This window comes from Apteryx mantelli, chromosome 19 (genome assembly GCF_036417845.1).
Source record: "Apteryx mantelli isolate bAptMan1 chromosome 19, bAptMan1.hap1, whole genome shotgun sequence".
NCBI lineage: Eukaryota > Metazoa > Chordata > Aves > Apterygiformes > Apterygidae > Apteryx > Apteryx mantelli.
Genome location: NC_089996.1, coordinates 6,456,296 through 6,481,459, shown reverse-complemented (window position 1 = coordinate 6,481,459; position 25,164 = coordinate 6,456,296). Strand labels below are relative to the sequence as shown.

Sequence of the window (25,164 nt, the reverse complement as noted above, 5' to 3'; positions counted from 1 at the left end):
CAGTCTATTAGAAAGGCTGAAGTTTTAAACTGCTCTTGTCTTATCATTGGGAAATCTTTCCAGAGGAAAAGCATGGCTCTCCCATGGTTTTTAGAACAGAATGGCCTTCAGCATCATCTGCCTCATTTGCAAGAGTGCCGTATTCAAGAGAATCTCTCAGCAGTTCTGTCAGGGCATTTGCATGACTTTAAAAGCCTTTTGGCAAGTGCATGTTTTTTTCAGTCGATCTGAACAAGGTGCAACACCAACATTTTTCAAAGAGCTTTCCCAGTTGCTTTTGACAGTAGAGCTGTATAAAATATGAACTGGAACATGAATGGTACGGAACACCCCCATACATTGGAAGGCTTCTGCTTTGCTATGAATGTGCCCTTCTGTTTCTATAGAAAAGAGCTCATTCACTGTCTTTTATAGTTTGCTTATCTTTTCCACTTCAAGTTCAACTGCTTACAGCTTCAGATTATGCAAAATGCTCTGAGCATGTTTGTTTCAGCGAGAATTTTGCTGGAAATCCACAAGAACCTTACAAGCTGTGCAATAGGTTTTGCCACCACTTGTTTGAAAGATAACTTGGATTCTTTACTTCTTTGTATATTGTTTATAGCTGCCACTTTCCTTACAGAGGCAGAAACTTTTTGTTTTTTTTTTAATTTTTCTAGCTACATTTTCATTGTAATTATCATATATTCACTTCTTTGCTCAGCTGTATATCACTTCGGGGCATTTTTCTACTACTTGTTTCTGTTACAGGCTCGTAGCATGGAAAAATTAATCTTAGTGTGCATTAGACAAGTATAAGTCTAAGTGACTTGATTTTAGGTGGCACAGTATGGTATGCATGTTTATACAAAGAAAGCACTGACCCATTTACAGCTTGCACTGTGCTTATTGAGATCTGTGACTCTGTGGTCACCAAGACTGTGTGGTGAAATCTCGGTGTTGTGATTTCGCAGACTGTGTGCGCCAGACTAGGGAGATAGAGAGGTGTATGCATAAGGGAACAGGAAAAGAAAAACAACTGCATGTGTGTAAAGAAAAAGAAAATGAATATTTCAACTGTGAAAAACCTTTGAAAAACAGTTTTGGACAGGATGGAATACCCGAGTCTGTTTAGCTTTGGATGCTAAGCACCCCAGTTCCAAAAACATATTTTACCATTCAATGTTATTATTTATGCTGCACAGTTCTCTTTGCATCTGTTGAAGCAGCAAGGAGTTTGCAGACTTGCAGCTCACGGCAATGCCAACAGTGTGCTCTTCTGTCAGAGGAGGTCCAGAAATTCCAGGTCCCACCCAAATCTTGCATTTCTGAGGTAGCTAACAGTAGCAAGTGCCTGCCATCTGAGACTCTGGAATCAGGCTTTTAAACTGGAAAGCAGATTTCCTTTTGCTTTAGGTTATGGAGAGCTGCATTGTAGATGATGCCAAATCTTTTCTTCTGTTATGCCTTCAAATCTCCCATGTCGTAGTGACTATGTTGCAGGTGAAAAGGCCTAGGTGTAGTGTGCGGGTTCACTGGTTGAGGAAGGTCATTGTACTGATGGTGGGTAAGAGCATCGGGGGAAGGTGAAGTGCAGTGCAATTTGACTATAGAGTTAACATTCTGTGGGCAGCCTTGAGAAATGTTTCAGTTCAGAAGATGCATATTGTGAAGTAGGATGAAGCACACAGGTGGAGAGGGGCTGAAGAGGTGCAGCTTTCCTCCTGCAGAAAACTTAGGCATGCACCTTCCACATGTATGAAATATCCCTCAGTCACACACCCCTGTGGCCTTGGGAATGGCCCAAGTTGATTCCTGTGCCTGTGACATTGCACGGACAACAAAACTGAGAAAAGCTGAACAGACTCTCTCATCTTGGTTGGGTTCTGGATCTGGTTTCCAGGGTCCGACTATAATTCTTCCAATATAGCAAAACATGAGCAGCTGGTAATATTAGAAAAATTGTTCAAGGGCATGTAGGATTGTTGTTCTAAAGATGTCTCCTGAATTTTTCCAGGCCCTCTCATCCATGGAGGAATTCAGAAACCTGGATCGGGACATTGAGGGCTCTGCAAAACGATGGAAGAAATTTGTTGAATCTGAGTGTCCTGAAAAGGAGAAATTCCCCCAGGAATGGAAGAACAAGTCAGCTCTGCAGCGACTGTGCATAATGAGAGCCATCCGACCTGATCGCATGACTTACGCCGTCAGGTGAGGGCACTTCTGTACTGTCTCTATAATAGTGTTGCTTATCAGGAGACTTTGGATCTGTGTTTTCTAGGGAGCAGGAGGAATTCAGAAATATGTTTGCCTGTATTTATTGTAGAGTATGAGCTCTACAAAATGGTTTCCTATAGGAGTCTTTGCCAAATAAGTTATTTCTTAACTCTTAACTCTCCAGTGCAGTAAACACACTTCATTTAATTGGAATTTCCTCCTTAGGGAGCCCTGTTCATCAGGATTTCTTCCCTGGAACCAATTTAACTCAAATATCACCAATGGTGATGAAACAATGAGAACCGAGTGAGGAGCAGACATGCCTAGTCAGAAATGGACATCATCTTAAAGGTGTTATACATCTGCTAGAGTCTTTTTATAATCCACAACTTCTAGAATTCATGAAGGTCAATATTAGTTACTAGATTGTTTATGGCTTTTGTTCCTTAGGTACAGGAATAAAGGAAAGTCTTGTAGATGTGGGTTTTTTTTTCCTTCCCTTCTCTAAAATACAAAATTTATGTGATACTGATTCTGAAAGTTGTAGTTATAAATTATGTAGTGAAGGTAACTAGGCTACTCTAAACTTTATGAAGATATGCAAAAGCAATGTGCTTGTTACAAGAGAAACTAAAGGTCTTTCGCTCTATTAGGGCTTGTTTTTTTTTTTTTTTTGTTCCTCTCTGCCCTAGTATTCTACGACCTGGCATTTCCGCTATGCCTTTCATGCCACTGCCTCTCAAATAGTTTATATTGCTCCACCATCTGGCATGTGTGTGTATAGGTGTGTGTATAGCAGATTGTACTACTCAGTCTATGATCTAGATTTCTGTTTATTTTTTAAAATGCACAAAAAAATGCAACTAATATTTTGAATGAAGTCTTATTATAGACAGTGTGTTTAGATTTTATTAAGTTAAATACAATAATTTATCATAATATCATTCTAAACCAACTACTTTTTCATTAGTTACTCTTTTGGGGCTCAATTCTCCATGTGTTCTCTCAGCTGAAAAAATTGTTTTTCCTGTTGTTATTTAGTTTGAGAAAAATTATCTTGTGTGTTTCTGCAAGTGCATCTTTCATTTAAACAAGTTTAATCCATTCCTTTCAATCAAAGTACTCCTATAGCTCAAAAATAACTAGAACATAAAGTTTCAATTCCTTTCCCTTTTATAAAAAGGTAAGAAAATCCAAGTTCAGAAGATTATTTAGATATTTTTAGGGTCTGGGCGTGTCAAGCTTTTTTGTTAGCGCAAGAACATTTAAATACTGGGTTTTTTGTTTCTTCTCTAGAAGTAGGTTAGAACATAAATGTGTGCAAATAGTAACAGTTCACAGTTCCTTCCCCAAGACTTTGTTTGTAAATGTTTGTGACTAAAATCCTTCTTGAAGTTCAACATAGCCAGAAATGAGGCCCAAAAATTCAGAAGAGCTTTTATGTAGGGAAATGCCACGTCCCAAAAGCAAACTTGAAATTATTAGTGGTAACAATGACAGTAAAAATGCCTTTGACTCCCTGGTTCCTCCCTGAAAGTATCTTACTTGTGAAACCTTTTTTCAGCTGGCAGTCTGGCTATAACACATACTGTTCCTTTAGTCAAGAAATTTACTGTTCCTATGAGATACTTCTGTGAAAAACGCCAAAGCCCTTTCATCTGTCCTTTTCAAGTCAGTAAATCTAGTACTCTAGTACTAGTATGACAGGAAAGAGGTCTTTGGATGGAGCCTAATACAGTCTAATACTGATAGCCCCCAGCAGAAGTCTAATAGTCATCTGCCATGGAGTTTTCCGAAGCACCTTCCAAATTGTTTTGTCTGACTATACGAAGAGCGGAAGATCCTGTAGAGCACTGTGGAGCTGCACACTCTGACCTCTTGACTTCAGCTTCAGCATCACTCATTTAGCCAGTGATCTTTCAAGATCATGTGTGTCTTAACAAATTCATCGAGTTTTGGATAGTTTCTTCTGTAGGGTCCTTGGATTCCACAAGTTGTTTTGCGATTCTCAACTCGCAGATCTCTTCCTTTTGTGTATCAGTTAAATCTGCTCCCATTAAATACCTTATTGATGATTGATGGACTTCACTAGAAGTATGTTCCTAACTGTCCTACCTCTCCAAGTGTGTTGAACAAGTGTTTGAGTGCATTTAAGGAGTCAAGGAGTGATACAGTAGCCTAAACATAGGTGACTAGGGGCATTTTTGATGCCTTAGAGTATCCCTACCTCATCTCCAGCTGCTGTTTAGAAGGGTGCAAGTCTCCTGTGTGTCCCATGTCGTATGTGCTAGCTCCATGCAGATGCTTTAGTATGCTCTTTGGTGTCTAAAATGGCATAGACACCATCTTCCCCCCACTCATGGGCAGACTTTTTACATTTCCCTGTCTTGGAAGTTATGTTTGTAAGCAGATCCCCAAAGCAGCACAGGCTGTTTTATTCCCTAGGCCTAAGGAGCCATCAGGAAAAAACACTCTGACTCACTCCCTAGAGTTTATGTAAGGGCAGTGCTCTACTACCATCAACAAGAAGCATAACTTCCTCAAGAAGGATTTTCCATTGTAAATACTTATTTCGTAGTTCAGTCTTATCAAAGAATATCAGGAAGGGACTTCCTGCAACACCTTGTATTTCCCTGCTTCCATATGCATGATGAGGTAAGCTCAGTCCATCAGCTAGCAGGGTATAACATGACCTTGGTGAAGTTCTTCCAAAAGCTTTGGTATTTCTGCCCTGAGAGACAGACCTTTGAAACAATGCTGAAGGACTGAGGACTCTGGTAGCTGACACCTCCAACCATGGTTATGATGTTTATATGGACTCTTGAGATAATGGATCTTAGGCAGCCTTAGCTACATATAAACATGGAAGAGCTGTAACCCATTTATTTGTCTCATAAGGCATTTTGCCCTTTCTTTTGACACCATTTCTTAAATCCTTCTACATGTACTATGGACCACCCCTTTGAGCACTTGATTTGAAAGATACAGATCAGGCACTTTTCCAGTTCTTTCGTGCACTCATGGTCCATTTCCAAGTCCCCAAGTCAGGTTACTTCTGTTTCTGAATCTGGCAGACATCATTTCATGGAGCCAAGACTTGATGCAGAACAAGAATGTTGTGACATCCTATCTGGTGGACTTTCATAAATTTTGTGGACTGAAGCTTTCCAGCAGCTCTTTAGCAAATCTTGACCCAGAACAGAAAAATCCATACTTGAAAGAAGTACCAAATAAAGTGAAAGCATTTTCTGCTTCAGTCCTGTGGGCATTTCTATTTCTGCTGCCTTTCAGTACTCCTTGAAGCAGACTCTCAGCTCTCTTAGAGGGAATTTGTCTGTGGTGTTCCAATATCGTCCACCAGTTAAAAACTGGCCGATGTTTTTCTTCCCTCTGGTACTGAGTTTTTCAAAAGACCTGAATCATGCGTCTTTGCTAGAAAAGCAACTGCTCCTTCCTGGGATTTGAATATAATGTTCCTACCTTTGAATCAATGTTCACTGTATCCTTTTTTCTAAACCAATGATTTTGGTAAGCTCACCCCAGGGAAATTCAGCCTGGAAGTTCTCCATACACTGTATTCTATTCAGACAGCTACTGTAGAGCTGAAATTTTTACTGTTCACTCATTTGTATTTTTCCTTGTGACTCTCATGCAAAGGCTGAACTAAACGCACTAGATATTCTTGGAGCTCTTTCCTTTTATCTTTCCAGAACAAAGTCATTTTGTAAAACATCCAGACTTTTTGTGGCTTTTGGTGATAAATTTAAAAGAAGACTGTTTCCTGTCAAAGGCTGTATGAATTACAAAGTACACTGCGGTTTTCTATACATTAAATTAACTATTTCTCCTCTCCTGAGTTATCTTTGTCAGAAAGAAGTCAGTGTTTGTACTGAACCTCTGAGCACAGTGTAGAGCTGGTAGGTATCAGTCTCTTCCCTTCTCACTTTCTGTTATTCGTCAGATATTAGCATGCCGCATGTCCTTTTACACCTGTAGAAAGTGCCGACCACTGCTACTGATTGATAGTTCCTGAAGTCCAGCCTGCAGATCGGGCCCATTTTTCAAGGTTTCTCATTTGTTTGAATCAGCAAAATCAAAGCTAATGAACTGATTGTTTGTGGGGGAATCTGTCTTTTCTGAACAATAATAGACTGGCAAAATTATTATTATTTCTCACAGAGATTTTGTGGAAGAAAAGCTTGGCAGTAAATATGTAATAGGGAGATCCCTGGATTTTGCGACATCCTTTGAGGAATCGGGACCTGCAACCCCAATGTTTTTTATACTGTCCCCAGGGGTCGACCCATTGAAGGATGTGGAGAAACAAGGTAAATAAATCATGTCTCTAGGCATACCACAGTACTGCTTTTTATCTTCTGTATAATTATCTTAGCATGACGTTCCTGCTTTTTTTTTTTCCCCCTAATGTCTCTATAGATAATGGAGTAATCTGGTAAAAAAAGATAATTGTGAGAAGATATTATTGTTTCATACTGTTTTTTTTTCTTTTCTTTTTTCCTTTAAGGGTTTTGGATTTTCATCTAAAGTTTAACTCAAACTTCTCTCTTTTCTGCATTGCCCAGATTCCCAGTGTGGTTCACACTGCCATGCTTTCTGAGTTGGTCTTGTACACAACCTATAATTTACATCAGAGGTATCTAATATGCTGTCAGATAAAAATAAACAACAACTCTCTGTAACACTCTGCTGGTTAGATGCAGAGTTTCCAGTTTTTAGTGCCATCCTTCCTGGGTTGTTTATGGTGTGGACAGTCAGATGTAGTACAGTCAGGTGGCTTCAAAGCCACAGGGGCTTCATGAAGGAGGCCTTATTTGAGAAGCCAGTGTTTTCCATGGTGCACCAATTACTGTTGTCAGTACCTGGTCTCTAAAGCTGCCAACATGCAGAATTTTGCTCTGATTCTCAGCTCCACTGTGGAAGAATTACTTTTTTCAGCCTGAACGTGGCAGTTGCAGTAGGTCAGGAAATAAGGTGTCCCCATTACACTTCTGACTGTACCACTGCCAAACCGAGGTCGCTGCAGTCAGTTCTTACAAGACTGTGTGCAGCAGAGGGGCCTGCATCCCTCTGTAGCAGAGGGGCCAAAAGCCTTTGAGTGCTGCTTTAGGGCTGCTGCGGATCACTGTTGTGCTCAGCAGGGTTGGCAGCCCCAGCAGAGGAACCAGGCTGAACTAAGCCATCGTTCAGGGGAATGGTGGCTGAACACTTCTTTGCTGAGCTGTGGATTTCTCCTTCTCTCCATGGTGCACCTTCTAGGTTATCCTAAGATAATTGTAGAGTCAGTCCTTTTCCGCATTGACACAAACAGCTTTCAGAGATGTTCGAACCTTGTGCAGCCTCAGCCCCGTGACAGACAGCCGTTCTTCAGCTGTGCTCTCATGTGCTGTCAGTTCCTGTGTTTGGGTTGTGTTTTATGCTCTTCCTGCCCTGATATCAGGTCTCATTGTTGTGAACTGGAGGGAAGTGGGATTTAATGGACCCTGAGGAGAGTTGTGTCACATTCCTGGGTTCCCTTTGGAGCCGAGTTGGTGATCCTGGCTCTCACTGTGTTATTTCCTTGTACAGGAAGTGAAACACTAATATCTAACCATGATTCATTTAACTGAAATTGTAAAAACTTGTGCAGTTGAGCACTTGGTTTTAGCCAGCCAGAAAAGTTGCAACCAGTAAAAGTGCAAAAATCGAATGAAATGAAGCCATCGCTTCATTACAGCTGCACCGGCCTTAAGCCTACCTTGCTGGAGTATGGTGCCAATTCATTATTCAGTATTTTCTATGCCCTTCATTAGGTTTTACTAAAGTGCAAGTCTGACTAGATATTTCTTGCAAATGGAAGATAACTTCTTCCAGATGCAGCCCTCTCCTAGTCCTCTCCTAGTCCTCTCCCTCTGCAACGTGGTGAAGATCTTCCAGCAAACACAGTGTCCCCCACTGCCGAGAGGGGGGAGACTGTGTGCTTGCACAGTTCCCTCTCCTGTTCGAGCCAGCAAGATAACTATAATAAGAAGTGTGATAGCTCTTCTGAGAGGATTTTTGATAAGGCTGAACTCTGCCTTGCTGCTGCTGTGTGAGCTCAGCTGTGCTGCATGCGATTCCAGGTAAAAAGTGCTGAATGTTTTTCTCTTTTCTTTTAGGCAAGAAACTTCGTTATACATTTAACAACAGGAATTTCCACAATGTTTCCCTTGGACAAGGTCAAGAGGTAGTTGCAGAACAAGCTCTAGATCTGGCTGCGAAGGAGGGTCACTGGGTTATCCTTCAGGTACAGTGTTTTTGGAAACAGTGCTGTAATTCTCCCAGGTTACTTGATGCTGATCAAATTAGTGAGGGCAGGATATCATTCTTTTCTCATGGGAGATGGGACAATGTGTTATCTGCATGTTCAACATCAACACTTTCTAACTGTCTATTGCCGCCATCTACCACTTTTATAAGACTCAGTCTTCTTGGTTTTCTTGCTCTTAGAGCTCTCTGTACCTATACAGTTGTAGGGAGTCCTCTGAGGGAAGGTTGTTCTGCACCTGCCTGTGCTTTTATCTGCTCTGAGAATAAATAAAGGGCTTTGTTCTTTCTACCACTAAAATTTTGTTAAGTATTTAAATAAGTGACTGAGAATGTGCCTGATGCTATAGGGTATTCAGAAGCTATCTACAGTGGTGCTGATTCTTTTATGGTGGCGCATCCCAAAATGTAAATGTGTGATGCTCTCATAACTTGGCAAAATGTTTCCAAGTCTTTCAAAGTATGAGGGGAACTCTTTTCTTGTCAAGTGCTCTCTGGAGTTACTTATTCAGTGAGTGCCTTAGTTTCCTTATTTGCAGTCACTGATGACAGCTCTAATTACAGGTCTCTGAGAATCCCTCTGATTTCCTTGATTTGGGTTTTATAGGCATTTACTATCACTGAGTTGTTTGCTTATGAATTAGATTAAGACAGTGCTTGCAGTCCTGATCTGAGCCTAGTCAGGGCCTGATTTTGTATTTAAATTAAATGGCATTGCTATTGTGTTCTTTCTTCTTACTGTTGTTGCAAGCTCCATCGAAGGTAGAAAACTTCTAAGCTTTTCAAGAACTCTTAAAACAGGTAGCTGCAATACTGGCATTTGCCTTTGAGATGGTGAAGAAGAAAATACGCAGCCTCTATCTTCTCTATTTAGTAATGCAAAGCAAAGGTGTTCTTCCTATAATGGGTGTTAGTACCTGTAAAGGATCTGTAAGTAACATCAGCTTCCATGTCTGTTGCTTCAGTACAGATGAGTAATGTGAAATAAAAGTATTTTTATGTCATCCATTAACATCTTCTCTAGTAGTCAAAGCAATCAGTAAGATATCTCAGTGGACACTGAAGGGTTTAATCAGAAGAGCTGCAAAAATGAGATTTATATGAAAGAATGATTTTGATAGTTGATGTAGCTAGTTTTCTGGCAACACCTGCCAAGTGTGACTATCTCCGCTGGAACAGAACAGGCTGGTTCCCCAGTGAGCTTAGAGCTGAGTTTAATTCAGCTGGCTGCTGGCAGTTTTTGATGCAAATGGCACAGGGGTAAACTCAGTGGTCACAGCAGTGGCTGCCAGATGCTAGTATTGGGACTCATTACAGTCAGTTAGTAGTCTAGGATTTTCTCTGCTGTAGTCACAAAACTGATAAAACTTTGTACAAATAAATATTCTGGATCTATGTTGTGCATGGTTTAGAAGAAAACAGTATAGACCAGACTGTGTTTCGAAAGAGAGATCATAGCTCTTTCTGCCTTTGTTTTTACAATGGTAGACCTTCTGAGCAATACGGGCAGTTAGGGTCCCACAGGGAGCTAGTTTTGTGCTCCGGTAGCACTTCACCCTCCAGATAGTCTTGGAAACATCAAACGGGATGTTTGAGGCAGGCAGTTCCATTTCTGTCAGTCCAGTTTCTGCATTTGGTTTCTCTGTTGTGCACGTGGAATGACAACAAAGCAGTGGATCATAACTGTCACCCAAATTGGCCAAGCCGACTCAAGACCCTACCTCATTCTATCTCATCTCATGTTCCCATATCTTTCCAAAGGCCACTCTTACTGAAGCTTAATATAAAATGAGAGAGACCAGCCTCAGTCAGGCATGAGGTGCTAATGATATCATCCTCTGGACCACCCCCCCCCCTTTTTTTTAAACAAATTAGACAAACCATTTTCACAAGCTTGAAACACTGACTGCTCCAGATATTGCTAAAATCGGTATCCAAACTCATCGCAGGAGGAGTTAATGGGTAAGAGTCTCACACAGGAGTCTTCTGTCATTGCAGTCATAGATGAATCATAGCGAGTATTTGTCACGTGGAGGTTCATTTGGCAAAATCGGGCAGGTTCAAGGGTGTTTCTAGATCAGTTACCCAGGACCTGGAATGACACAGACAACTCAGTATACACAAGTGTCCCAGAATTTGTGAATCATTGCATTAATTATAAAAGAGAGGACAGAGCAGATCTCAACAGGCACTCCAGTGTAATTTACTCAGGTTAATTTAAATTATTATTTGGAGGCTGTATCTCACCTATAGAACCGTTATACCCAGGCTTTCCATTTGTTTTTGAGCAGACAGAAAAACAGCTGTTAGGATCAGGTATCAGTTCTGTGTTTTTCTAGCCACTTAACAACTCCTTGGCTCACATAAAGTAGAACTCCCCTTCTGTCCACTGAATTTGCTATCTTATATCAACCCCTACGCCCTTTCTCCTAGATAAACTCTTTATATGATTACCTAAATGGCTTTTATGCATGTAGTTTATTACTGGCCCTTGCTTGGAACCAGAAATAATGACAATCAAGCACTTTGTATGATAACGGGTTGGAGAATTAGGTTTGTGGGAATCAGTTGTTAAGGAATATGGAAACAGTTAGGAAGTCCTTATTGCATTATGTAAGCAAGATCACTGTCTTTGTGTCAGGAAGGGACTGTTCTATGACTGGTTCCTTCTGAAATGTGTTGACCTCCCAGTGTTCCCGTCTGAAAAGAAACCAACACTGTAGGAGGCAAGTTCAGGAAAGTAGCTTCTATATCTCCCCAGGGAACTTGAAAGTTTTGTCGTCTCACACTGAAAATCGAGATTGTCATGAGTTAATCATTTTACAAGACAGAAGAGCAGAAAACACCCGGTCACTCATTCTTAGGGAAAGATGAGGCTCACTCTGGCAGAGTGTGACCAGTGTAGGTTCTTGCTTCTCTAGCATCAGCATTATCACATGCCTTGATTCTTCAGCTTCTTTGGGCTCCAGTCCCTTGTGAAAACAGTGCCTACACTTGTACTATTTGATGACGCAGATCATGAAAGAATAAAGACCATGGATAAAAATTATTCTCTACAAATATAGAAGATCCATCTACAAAATAGGAACCCCTCCATGGCAAAAGTGCACTTGGCTGAAGGAGAATGTGTTACACAAGAGCCACAGAGAAGAACCATAGTAAAGCCCAGCGGCTGTTCTTTTCTGAATTGTCTGTCAACCTTGAAGAGTTGAGGGTGATCTTTAAGCTCCATCCAAATCTATTTAATGTCATTTAATGTCTGGGTCTCCTTAGAAATAGTTCATAGATTTGGAGGTGTTTAAAATGGATTTTTATGGCCCTAAGAAGGGCATGGAGATGCCTAAGAAGGGCATGGGATTTACATCTGGTACCTTCACCTTAGACAGGGACACCCTCTAACCACTTGGTATTGAGCTTCCAACATCATTTGTCAAATGCAATTTGAAGTATTCGTATAATTGATGGAGAGGGGTCTGCTGAGGAGGTAGGATAATGAAATGAACAATGGATAATTGTACTGGAATGGACAATGAAACTACACCTTGAAGTCTGAAGAAACCTTTAGATTTGTTTTTATTCATTTAGATTTTTGCATGAACACAAAATCACATTTTTTTCAAGATCTTTTTCATTGGCAGGAGAATTTAGGCCCTGTGATTTAGACAACCCCTTTTTTTGCAACTACACTGTCTACAGTCTTAAGTAGAAGATTTAAGGAGAAAGTGTGTTAGCTGAGAGACTGTCAAAATGCATAGTGGGTGGCTGTAGTATGGCTTACAGATCACCAGCAGGTCAAACCGGGACTTTTTCAACCGGTGACCCTGGCAACATGTCTCCTTACAGACTTAATCATAGAGTCTGTGAAGCTGCTACACAATACCTGGTTTACACATTGATTGATCATTACAAGAGAGAAGCTGCAGAAAAAGCTGGTATTGAAGCTGTGAGAACAGTTTTTAAACCTGTATTCAGACTGGACGGCAGCAGTCACATCTGTACCAGCTAGCTGGGAGGGCTTAGGTGTGCCGGGGAACCTGAGGAGCGCATGGAGTTGCCAACAGACCCCACTCCTGAAAATGCTTAAGTCCTGTGAATGAAACTCAGCTGCACAGAACATCTCCAGGAATCACAGCTGCTACATGACCAGTTGCCTTCTTCTGCAGCAGTCAGAATGTTTGTTGCATTTTGTTGCTTTTTTATTTTTTACTTTTTTTAGCTTTATATTTACTTTTGCTCTCATTACCTCCCGCTTCTCGGTAAAAAGGTTCTGGGAGAGGGAACGGCAAGATTTTCTTTATGCTGCAAATATCAGTGCAGAGCGTTTGACCATTTCAGAATGTCTTAAAGAAAAGAAAATGGAAACAGAAACAAGGTGGTCACCTAAGCCAGCCCTTGGCATGTAGGTTTCAGCTTTGATGGATTGACATCTTCTGTCTAAGAAAAGATCTGTCAGAAACCTCTTGACCAGTTTTACTGTGGTCTGCTTGTGCCGTAGCTCTCTGCTAGTCTCCAGCAGGCAGTAGCCTGCAAAAGATCAGTCTCTGATTATATCACACATGAAGGGCTGCTCTTCAAATGGTCTTCATTTCCCTGAGAAAGAAATGGAGATATAAAATAAGAGTGGGAAGTTGCTTTTATATCAGTCTTTTTCAAATATAGGATCCCCCCTCCTTTGGCACCCTGAAAATTCATGGAAAACATCAGAAAAAATACAAATGCGAATAAATGCACATATTAGTATCCCATTCCCCCCCCCCCCCCCACACACACACACATACCCCTTAATGTTTCTCTCAAATCAGAAGAAATTTTAAACAGGTTTTTTTGGATTCTCTTTGATAAGGTTTGGAGAAATGCAGGTTCCGTGATGTCACAAGCTGTGGGATAGTCTGGGGGTCATTAAATGAGAAAACAGGTTTCCTTTTCAAGAGTTTCCAAATGATATGTATTCCTTCTGCCCTGAGCAAAAAGGAGCTTGCTTTCTTTTCAAGATGTGAGTTGGAGTTGCATGGAAGCATTTGGCTGATGGAAACTAGCTCTTTTCACAAAGGTTTCAGGTATCTCATTTGTAAGGGAAACTGTAAGGGAATTTGTAAGGTTCTGACAATGAATAAAAAGCACTTCCCATCCTGTTGGTTTACACAGGCACTTTTCAGTGAGATGGATGCACAGAGCCACAATATGAGCATTCTTAGGAGGGGGATCTCTTACCAGTTTAAGTGCGGAGCCCTGGAGGTCCTGGGGATCACACAAAAGGCACATTCAAGCAGGAAAAGAATTGGCAGTTGGACTGAATATTTATTTAGCTTGTTCTCTCTCTTAAATTTCCCTGAAATATGTGAGGGGTGCCCAGCAGCTACGGCAGTGTGACTGCCTGATAGAAGCATGCAATGTGAAGATCCCAACTATTTCATACCTGCCTTGTGGTTCCAGCATCTAAGCTCTGCAGCATGGTCTGATGGAGCTTTCCAAGGCCCAAAATTTTGGGCCTCCTGTTGGTTCCTCTGTATTTTCCACCTACCCAGCTGTCTCTTTGGGGATGGATCGATAGAAAAGTGGTCCAAACTAAGGCATTATCCTAGGACAGGATAGCACACAGTGCTGTAGGACCTTGGTGTTGTGTTGCACGCGCATGAAATTGCACACACACTCCAGGCACCACCCTTCTCTCCATAGCTTTCCATTCATTTGAAGGAGTAGAATTCAATTTTAAAAGAGATGTAGAGATAATTGTCAGGTCATCACTTGTGACATGTTTTGTAGCCTTGGAGGTAGGGAGCAGCCAGGTATCACCATTAGGAGATAGACTGAGGATCCAGCACGGCTCTGCCCTCTGCAGCTGATTTTGTAAGGAGGCTTCCTAGTGTGAAGATCTTTCCACCTTTTGTAAAAACTCTGCACAGTTGAGTAATCTCTCACCTTTCATGGTGCAACTGGGTGGAGGATAGGTCCTGCTGCCAAGCAGACAGGCCTGTGCCATTCCTGTAACAGCATCTTCCCTAAATTGCTTGTTGCGACTCTCCAGTCCCTGCCTGGAATATTTTGGCTGTGAGAGTCTTGATGCCAGCTCTCCTCAAAAGCTGAAAGACTTGCTGTCCTTGAGGGCTGGCTGTTCAAAACACACACACAAACATACTTTTTCTTGAAAACAAGATTTATTAAAAGTAGAAGGAAAATCAGATCAAAGAGCATAACGTGCTCAACTCAAAGAGCCAGATAATCTGTATCGCAGAATATTAAAGTACTGGTAAAAGAAAGTGCAAGTTCATTGCAAGCCTTTGTAATGAATCTGTCGAATCAAGGGGTGCCATCTGACTAGAGAATAACAGTATTCTTTAGCACCTGTATTTAAAACAGGGAAAAAGCATTGGAGTAAACTAATTAGTGTAAATTCAATAGTACACAAAGTTTCAGAACAAACTTTGAAGAACAAAATAAGTAAAGACATGAAGGCAAAGAGATTAAACATAATAGGAATTTGCTAAAGATAGATCATGCCACTTAACAGATACGTTCCATTGTGAAGGTAACTGAAGTTTTAGAGGAAATACAGCAGCTCTAATTCATGTGGACTGTAGTAAAGCCATAGAGACAGTGCCGCACAGGAATGTATTAGGGAAGCTACAGAAGGTCAATATTGCTTGTAGAATTCCTGAATAACAGTCATGAGGCCAGTCTTAAGAAATGAGCTTGGCTCTAAAAACTGTGTATGTGCTATTGGCTTAGCACTGACACATTATTAGGAGAGGTGTCATTGATACAGAGGAAGATTGAAATGTGATATTGGAAGACTGCAGAAGCCTATAAGGCTGCAGTAGTAGAAATGGGATGAAATTTAATAGCGCAGAATACAAGGTCATGTACTCAGGAATAATAGCAAAGGGAAAAAAGGCTTCTTAAGGTAGAAGACAATACTGCCGCATAAACAGCAGGTATGGGCTGGAAGTGGAAAGCTGGATGCCTGAGGAGTAAAGTTCGGGAACAGCCTCCCCAGAGTTGTGGTGGCAAAGCCCTAACTGTTTTTAGGATGGTGTTTAATTACTTTATGGGTGGAGTCTTGGTATGGTTGTTAAATGTCTTATTTCCTATCTTCCCTGCTGTCCTGGTTTTGTAGGCACTTAACATCATAGTGTGTGCTTCTATAAATGAATGAAAATAGATAATGCAAACATTAGACAAGGTGGGGGCAGAATAAATGCTGTTTAAAAGATAAATGTATGTTGTAAGCTGGGTTCCTGTCAGTAATTGTGGGCACCTAGAGAATGAATCATATCACTTGCCTTTCACACACCTGTCCTAGGTAGGAAGGATCCTTGCTGAAGGATCTTCTGTTCTGGAGGCCAAGGTGACCAGCTGATTGCATAAACACTGAACATTTTGACACCTGAAGCTTGGAGAGAAAAATATCTTGCCTAGGGTATCCATCTGGACAGCATGTCCTCTCACCCCTTCCTATTTGCCTTGGTAGGTGTCATATCTAGCTTCACTGAAGAATTTGAGGTCTGCATGCAGTTGCAGGACATGATCTCATTGGGATCACAGAGACGTAGTGGGATAGGTCACATGACTGGCATGCCGTAATGGATGGATACAGGCTCTTTAGGAAGGACAGGCTGGGAAGGCAAGGAGGGAGAGAAGCCATTTATGTGAAAGAGCAGCAGGAATGCATGGAGCTCTGCCTGGGACAGACAATGAGCCAGTTGAGAGCATATAGGTTAGGATTAGGGGGCAGACCAACACTGGTGACTTTGTGGTGAGTGTGTGCTACAGACCACAGGATCAGGAAGAAAAAGTAGATGTGGCCTTCTTTCTTTGCAGAAAAGGATCTGGGAGTCCAGGTGGACAGCAAGTTTGACATGAACCAGCAGTGCACCCTGCAGCAAAGAAAACCAAGAGTTTCCTGGTCTGCATTAAGAAGAGTATTGTCTGCAGGTCGAGGGAGGACATCCTTCCCCTCTACTCAACACTGGACTCCAGATGTGATCTCACACAGTACTGAGTAGAGGGGAAGGAGTGAGTCCAGTGAAGGGCCACAAAGATGATTAAGGGAGTGGGATATCTATCATAACAGGAGAGACTGAGAGCTGGTATTATTTAGCCTGAAGAAGAGAAGGCTCAGAGTGGTTTATCAATGTGTATAAATATATGCTGAGAGGAAGCAAAGGAGTTGGAGCCAAACTCTTTTCAGTGGTGTCCAGTAATAGGACAAAAGAAAATGGGCACAAATTGAAATACAGGAAATTCCATTTAAACATGAGAAACACTTGTTTACTGTGCAGGTGGTTGAACACTGGAAGAGGTTGCCTAGAGAGGTTATGGAGTCTACCTCCTTGGAGGTATTCAAGATCCAATTGGACAGAGTCTTGAGCAACCTGCTGTCATTGACACTGGTTTGAGCACAAGAGTTGGACTAGGTGATCTCCAGAGGTCCCTTGCAACCTCAGTGATTCAGTGATTTTGTGCTCTTTCACCTTCCCATTGCAAAGCAGTCACAAAGTTAGCTTCTCTGATGCATGCAGTCTCCCTTGTGTAGGGAGAAAAGGTCCTTGCATAGAAGGAGTACTGAGCTACATGACAGCATAAACTGTCTGCTGTGTTTCCCTCGCTGTCCATGCTCTGAAGCTTTTTGCTAGCACTTTGACCATCACAATCTCCAAACAGTGTTCATCAGCCTAAGGGCAGAAAAAGTGAAAGCTGTTTACATCTTTACAGCTGTAGATCTGGATGAACTGATGCAGAGAAGAGTTCAGACATTAGATCTTCCCAATTTAATTGTAGTCTTCATCCATTAGCCAAAATGTCACTTCCCTCACTTCATGAGGAAGTTAATTTAATTCTTGAGCATCTTTCGATTCTCATAGGTTGCTGCTTCACTGAGCCAGTTTCATATACTAAATTGAATAACACTGAGCTCCTAGACCAAAACCATATGAAATCTAGATGTTTGTGGAGCACTTACTGCATCTTAAACACACTGGAGCCTTTTTCATGTACTTCACAACCAGTCTTGCCCACAAGCAAAAGACGTATGTTGTCCTCTATGAGATTCATTGTCCTTGCTAGGTAGGTGCACACACAGATTTGGCACTAAGTGTCTGCTTCAGTAAAGAAGAAAATACCTTTCCTTCCGGACACAGTATCTTTTCATTCCAAGGGGCATGTGAAACAAAAAGTACCCTCTCCATCTCTAGCTTTTGGTTCATGATTTTTGGACAGAAACTCTGATGGAGAAAGATATTGAATATCAGACAGCAGTTTTCATTGATGCTCGTGTTCCAAAAGCCATTCCTAAGCTTTTCAAATGGCAAATCCACTTACAGACCAGCAGTTAATCCAACTTTGGATCTGGGATGGAATTAAGTTCCTGTTGGACTTCCAATGCCTTTGCAACTACTGCAGGTCCAGTTGAGTGATAAAACTACAGTGGGAACCTCTGTCTTAAGAGCTGCAGAACTTATGGTGGGTTGAAACACCACTGTAGTAGGAGTCTTCTTGGAAATAAAGTTTATTTTCCTCCATTTCTTGAGATTAATCAAAGCAATTGTCTTTTGCTGTTCATTTCACCTTCTCTTGCTCTCTGGCCTGGCAAATCCCTGCAGTCTCACATGCCACTAATGGCTGAACTTGGTTTGAGATTCAGATCTGAACTCTGGACTGTACATTTTAAGCAGAGGCTGAAGCACTGGAAAAGTGGGAGGAGAGATAAGGGCAAACTCAAATGCCTTCCCAGGCCTTAAATTGTGCCAGGTTCTGTCTCGATAGAAGTGCATCCATGTGATCCCCCATTCTTCTGCTGCCAGATTTGATCAGAAGGAAGAAATACATTCTTGACAGAAGTCAAACAGGGACCCAATCTGGCAGCTTCCATTGTAGAAATAGTTTCAGTGCATCTCTTCAGAGGAGGCAAAGATTTGCCTCCATTTCTTCCCTGAATGTCCTCTCCAGTCTGACCATGGACTGCTGAGTCTAGCTGGTCCTTCATCTCTCCTAGGTTCTACTAGCCTCTCTTTAGACCTTCCATCATGCTCCATTCACCTGATCATTCCCCACTTACTCTCTTCTTTTATTTGTCTTTGTACCTGAAGTGTTCCCTCCTGTCATCATCCAGAGGCAATGTCTGTACTTGTCAGTTAAACGGTGCCAGGAGACATTCCTTGTGCTGGACTTCAACTATCTGTCCTGTCTCATTGTCAACACAGGTCTTGATCCTGGTTTTGGACCAAGGTGACTGGCTTGCTCCTTGGCAGTTCAGGACTGAGTATAGGCCAAGGATCACTCCCAATAGACACCTTGGATATGACCCAGAGGGTTTTGAAGGGTAAAACAGGTCAATAGTGTAGAATGAAGCTGTGCTGAGCCAATTTCCCCTGTAATTGTCCCTGGCATACTTCATTTACTTTCATCAACATTCAGGCATGTCTGTGCTAAAAGAACATGCAAAATAAATTATGCTTCCTTCCAAAAATTGCTGTTAAAAACAATCGGATGCTTACAGTACTGCACTGGTACAGGGCCAGCCAAGATCCTGCATGCTTAGTTAGGTGTGTAGCCTCCTCTCATATCTCTACTAGCTTGACTCAGTGTTGTCAGTACATATATAGCTAGATCAGGACTGCTTCTGTGTCCATACATTCATGAAATCACACCATAAATTGCAGGTGAGACACATTCTGAAAAGAATGGGAATAAATGGATAGTTCTGATTGCAGAAAAAAAGCTAAGAGTGGTGCCATCATATTCTTAATTGCATATATTTTACTAACACTGTGGCTAAGATGATGAACAGAGAAGTGACGCTGTTTGCAGATGACATATAGCTATTTAGTTTGGCTCAGGCCAAGTAAGATGGTGGGGAACTTCATAGGACCCAGTGACATGAGGAGTGGTCAGACAGCATGTTCAGAGGTGAGACCAAAGGGCAGCAAATTAACTGAACTCACTCTTAGGTGCTGTAATCCTCTCCACTGGCTGTGGGTGAAGGGGCTCAGTAAAGGTTAAGGGCTTCAGGAAGTGCTCAGATAGTGCTGATTCTGGAGGGACCAGGCATGTGTTCTTCCCTATCTGCTGTGACCCATGGACTGAGGGTTGAAGGAGCCTTAGGGAACCACTGCTAAAATTCCAAGCACCTCACAAAGGTGTGAATGTGATGTGTGCCTCGCTGCCTGCCATGTAGGGCACCTTTGGTAAACTGGCAGAGTGTCGCTCAATCAGAAATTTTAGTTAGGCAAAAACACATGCTAAAGACGAAGAAAAATGTTTCTGGTGCTTCTAGAGCTCTGGGATTGCCTTTCTCGCACCAAGGTAGTTCCAGGCCAGCTTGTTGCTTGGAAATAGCTTGACCTCATAAACGTATGAGTAAGTGTTGGTGGTAGTTTTGAAGTTGAGGGTTTATCCTTGCTTATGCACTTAGATCTCTTATGCATTTAGAGTTGCCTGTGGTAGTATTCACATGATCATAGGGCTGGCTGAGGAAGGATGGAGCCGAGCCATTGCCGAGTGCTTGTGGCATCTTCTCATGCGATAAAACCTTACGCTGCATTTGAGAGTAGGCATGGCCGAGGGAACAGACTCCTTACAATGTCCCTCCTGTCCTTTTTTACACCCCTTTGTGATATAGTGAGTTTAGAGTGTAGCAGCTCTCTCTGGACTGTCCAGCCTGGCTCTCAGATTTACTGTATAATCAGTTGTTATTTTCTGAGAGGATCTCATAACAGACTGAGACTTTGTAAAACCAACTAATTGCCGTTGCTGTAGGAGGTGACTTGTGATAAGTGTGGAGGAAAGCCACTCTCTGGGAGGTGAAGGGTCTCCAGTTGCTATCAGCAAAGGGAATGCGTTGTGGCGTGTGTGCTGGTTTATATGTGGTACTATTTCTGATGGTTTCCATAGCGACGCTTGTGTCCTGTGATATATGTTCTACCTTGTGAAGTACAAAAGCACAGAGAGGCTTGGAAGTGAATTCCCAGACAAAACCTCTGGCGCTCCCATGTTCCTGCATATGCACCCTAACCCTGCCGTTCCCACAGACCCTCATCCTCCAGTAGCCTGCTCTCTCCCACTTGTGCTCCACGATGCAAAGTGGAGAAATAACACAAAGCAAGATACTGTGGTAACCCTCAGTGTGCCTGGCAATATTTTTTAGCTTTCTTTTTTACCCTCCTTTCAGCTCTTTGATTTTGTCAGGGTGTAGCCCCCACCTGCATGGATCCGGCCACTTTATCTTTCCATTCATAAAATAAGGTAACGTACCTGTGAATTTGAGATCATTGTCTGTGTCTGCCCACAGCCTGGACTAAGACAAGAGCTGTAAAAAAGCAGAGGCGTTAGGGAATTGTCTTTTTCCACCTGCTTGTGTGTCTACCTAGATGCCCTTATTCAACAGCTCTTTCACAGATTTCAAAATCTGGCTCAGAAAAACATAATAAAGCAATGAATTATCTTCCTCTCTCCCAGGTGGAGGGTCTTATGGAATGAAAAGGATGTAAAACTGGTGTGACATAAACTCTACAGTGTGGTTTAGGCAGAGAGTCTTGGGAGTGTGTGAAGCCTGGAGTCACAGAAAGGTGAACAGGGCTTGTTTATCCCCTCTTTCTCACGTAGAAGAACTAAAGGCATGCCATGAGATCAGCGGCAGGCAGGCTTAAAACAAATAAAAGGAGGTGGTTATTCAATCGACACGTAGCTCAGATGTGATTTGTGTTAATGTAGCATTGTCTGTGTTATGTCGTTATTGATAATTGAAATAACATTCAATTATTGTGACCGCATATGTTGTCATTAGTCATATTCTGTCAAGTTGTGTTATCTGACTGCTGAGAATTAATTTGCAAAGCTTTCTTAAAACCTATGAATCCTCTTCTCAGCAGCTCAGTCCTTTTAATATAAAATTTACCTTGTCTGAGCCTTACGCTTATTTATGTCTGTTTTTTGCAGACATGTCATTTGATCAAGCCATGAATTCTTAGTGTCAACCTGTGCTTCACTGCATATATTCTTATTTTCCTTCCCTTCTATCACAAAAGGATAATATATAAATGCACTTGATTATCTTTAGATTAGAAATATTCCCTGAGTTGACTGTTAGAAGGCAGTGATGCTGACAAATAGTGAACATTGATGTCATATCAGCACAAGTTAAAGCAATTATTTTTCAGCCATCTAAAACCCTAAAAGCAGCTGTAGGAAGAAAATACCAATTAAAGATGAAATTACTTATGGTCAGGTACATAGTCTATGATTAAAGTGATATTTAATGCACCATTTTTCTTTTGCTGTTCCGTTGAGATGTTCCCCTCAGCCACTAAATCTCTTTGGCTGTTTGAAACATTTTGGTTATATGTTTCTGTCCACTCCTGTTTTATTATCAGACTAGTGCTTTTTGAGTGAGTTGATTGCCTGCACCCTGGGGGTTACCTTGTCTCTTGAAATCCTGAATGCATCAAGCAAACACTGGTGCATTAACAGTCAGCTATAATTTCATTCTGTCCGTTGCTCTTCCCACAGTTATAGTTTACAACAGAATGACTCTTCCCACTTCCCCCCAGAACATGATCCCTTCATAACAGGATTCTTTGGTTTGGGCGTCTCCTACTCGTCTACCCCGAAACACTCCACGCTCCATTTGATATAAACACATCCCAAATCCTTTCAGGGAAGGAGACTGAGTTTATGAAGTTCTAAACAAGAAATGTTGTTCCCGGTCATGTGAATCAGATCTGAGGCAACAGGGCTGCAGGGTGCAAGGTGTCCATGTCCTCCCCCAACACTTACTCTCTTTTCTCATGTTTCTGAAACGGCTTTCCCCTCATAGACTGATGCTTGACCTCAGGCAGGACTCCCCTAGCAATTTATTTGATCTTGGGCATAAAGCTAGCCCGATAAAATGCGTGCGTAAGAGGGCAAAATTGGTTACCAAGCTACAGAGAAGATGGTACTTACATCTGAAATGTGGAGGTCTTTGACAAGGAGGCATAGGGGCTTTTCCTGAGTTCTTGGTGCACTTTGTAACCAATTCCATAGAAGGTAAAACAAATTTGGAAGTAGATAAGTACACATATTTAAAAGGTGTTAGTCTTGAAAATGCAGCTGCACACTTGCTCTGTTATTTTCTGATGTTTCTGAAACCAGTGAGAGCAATGTATCTCCCTTACTAGGTTGTTTCTGAAAGCACCACTGAATGGGGAACTTTAACACCTATGTGATGCAGTCATCACAGCCTCCTTTTCTAGGCAAAGTGGAGAGATGGGCACTTTCGAGGAGTGACTTATCTGATTTTTTGCAGACGTCTGCTTTGCCCCACCTTCTCCATGACTCTCAGGAGAGATGGGATGACTAGTTCAGCTGCAGACATCTGTTCTCAGACGTATCTATTTGGTCTGATGGATTCCACACAGTCCTTTATACCTTTATACCTTTATTCCTTTATAGGAATATAAATACCTTTGAAAATCAATACAGATCCAGAGGCCTAAAGCAACTGTTAGTCAACAGAGTTGTATCAAAGTTGTGCCAATATAACCAATAACAGACTTTTGCCTTGTGATACTCGAGAAGGAAATTACTCTCAGGTAAGCCTGCCCACTAGTTGAGCGGGTTGTAGAGGCTGGATGGTTGTAGCTGTGGAGCCAGAAGTCAAGTCTACATACACTGCAGTCACTATCAGGAGTCAGCATTCACCGTGGTAATTACATATATACCTAGGTTGAAAAAAAAGTATGGTTGAGACACCAAATGTAAATGCTGATCTTTAACAAGATCATATACAAAACTGAGAGGTGGCACTGCACCCAGGACTTTGTAAGGATGTGGTGAGTGTGGAAGGACAGTCATTAGTGCACAGCAGGGCACTGTTTCTGGACATGACTGAGTTCTCAGTGTCTTCTCTCCCGAGGTACTCCAGCACCTCTGGATAGGTGCATCACTGTCTGGTCCTTCCTGCCTCATGTGCCATTTCTGAATGCTGATGCATCCCTTCAGTGTTTGCAAATATTCGCTATAGTCTCTGAAAGCAGGAGCCGCTCTGTCCCAACTCCTGCCTAAAGTACCTCAGCCCTTCCTTTTCTGCAGCCGTTCATCTTCTCCAGTCCTGGCTGTGACCTCTCCACAGCTCACGAGAGATACTCAAAACCTCCAGCATAAAAGCTAGAAAGGCAGTTTCTGTGTTCTCGTAAGGGAACTCACTTGACATTCTTGTATGATACAAGTCTATAAAAGCATTGTGCTGGGGTAGACCAAAAAGCTGTCTAGCCCAAAACCGTGTCTGTAAGAAGGCAGATCCACATTCTGAGGGAAAGAGTATATAAACAGGGCAAACATGCCATGGTGTTTCTCATAGTGGATCTAAGCTCAGCTTCATTCTATGATTCTCTCATCTTCCACAAAACCCTGAGACACAGTTCCACAGTTTAATTACACATCTTATGAAAATGTACTTCCACTTATTCATTCTAAACTTGCAGTTTGATCTTATCATTTGATTTCCCTACATTCTTGTTCTTCTTTCACTGTCTCCTCCCCTGATCTCCTCCCTCCAAATTGGCAAGTTCATGTCTATTTAGTGTTTTCTTGTATGGAAGCTATGGCCTTTTTGAGAGGGATAAATGAGAACTGAATATTGTATTCAAGATGAAGGCATGCTACGTATTTATGGAGTGGCATAAAAATGTTTCCAGTTTTATTCTCTGTTCCTTTGCTGACATTTGATTGCTTTAACATTGCTAAGTATTGCATAGTTGTTTGCAGAGAATAACCGCAAAGCCTCCAAGATCTCTTCCATGAGTGGTAATAGCTAATTCTGTACCCATCATTGTTTATATATATAGTTAGAATTGTTTATCTGTATGCATTACTTTGCATCTATCAACACTGAATTTTTTTCTGTCATTTCATAGCTAGTCACCTAGAATGGTGGGATACTTCTGCAGATTTTATTTTTACTACCTGGAATTACTTTGTATTAGTAGTAATTTTGTCAGCTCTCTGATCATTTGCTTTTTCAAGTAAATTTTGAATATGATGAACAGCTCAAACTCCAATAGTAGCTTTTCACCCTGTATTTCCTGTCTTTTAACCAGTTGTTAGCCTGTGAGACCTTCCCTCTTACCTGCTAGGGTTTAGGTTATTTAAGTTTTCAGGACAGAACTTGTCAAAACATTTTGCAAATCGAAGTCCACAGCATGAAAAGCATTACCCTTGTCCACGTCCTCACTGACTCTTTCTAAAACTCCAGCAGACTTGCAAGGCAAGATTTCCCTTGGCTAAAGCAACTTCCCTTGAGTAAAGCCATGCTGATTCCTTCCCATTTCATCAAATATTTACTTAGAAATATTGCCATCTGAAAGTTAAACATCTCATTCTGAGTAAGCTCCAAACACTGAGAAACACTGACCCTGGGGAGGCAATACCACATTACAGCATTTTGCCTAAAATAGGCCTGGTGAGCTGCCTTCTGGAAATGCCTGTTCCTTTCCAGTAACTGTAAAGGGAGTTTATGGTGACAAGCTCAGATTTGGATGTCCACCTGTTAATCCAAACTGGAGAGAGAATTTTAGATTCCTAGTTTACTCTAATTCACACTGCTTGTGCGTTAATTCAGTTGCTTATTACAGTTTCCACCAGTTTGCCTAGTACATAGCAAGCAGTAATTCAGCGCTTCCATGTCTGAGT

The 25,164-nt window shown here is 41.7% G+C and overlaps 1 protein-coding gene across 1 annotated transcript in view; it reads left to right on the top strand.

The window, feature by feature from the left end:
* DNAH9 (dynein axonemal heavy chain 9) overlaps window positions 1–25,164 on the top strand; it is a 207,981-nt gene that overhangs the window by 156,222 nt on the left and 26,595 nt on the right. The window contains exons 57-59 of the mRNA XM_067308503.1: window positions 1,997–2,190; window positions 6,376–6,524; window positions 8,352–8,479. Of these exons, the coding sequence (XP_067164604.1) occupies window positions 1,997–2,190; window positions 6,376–6,524; window positions 8,352–8,479 (471 nt within the window). The remainder of the gene's footprint in view (window positions 1–1,996; window positions 2,191–6,375; window positions 6,525–8,351; window positions 8,480–25,164) is intronic.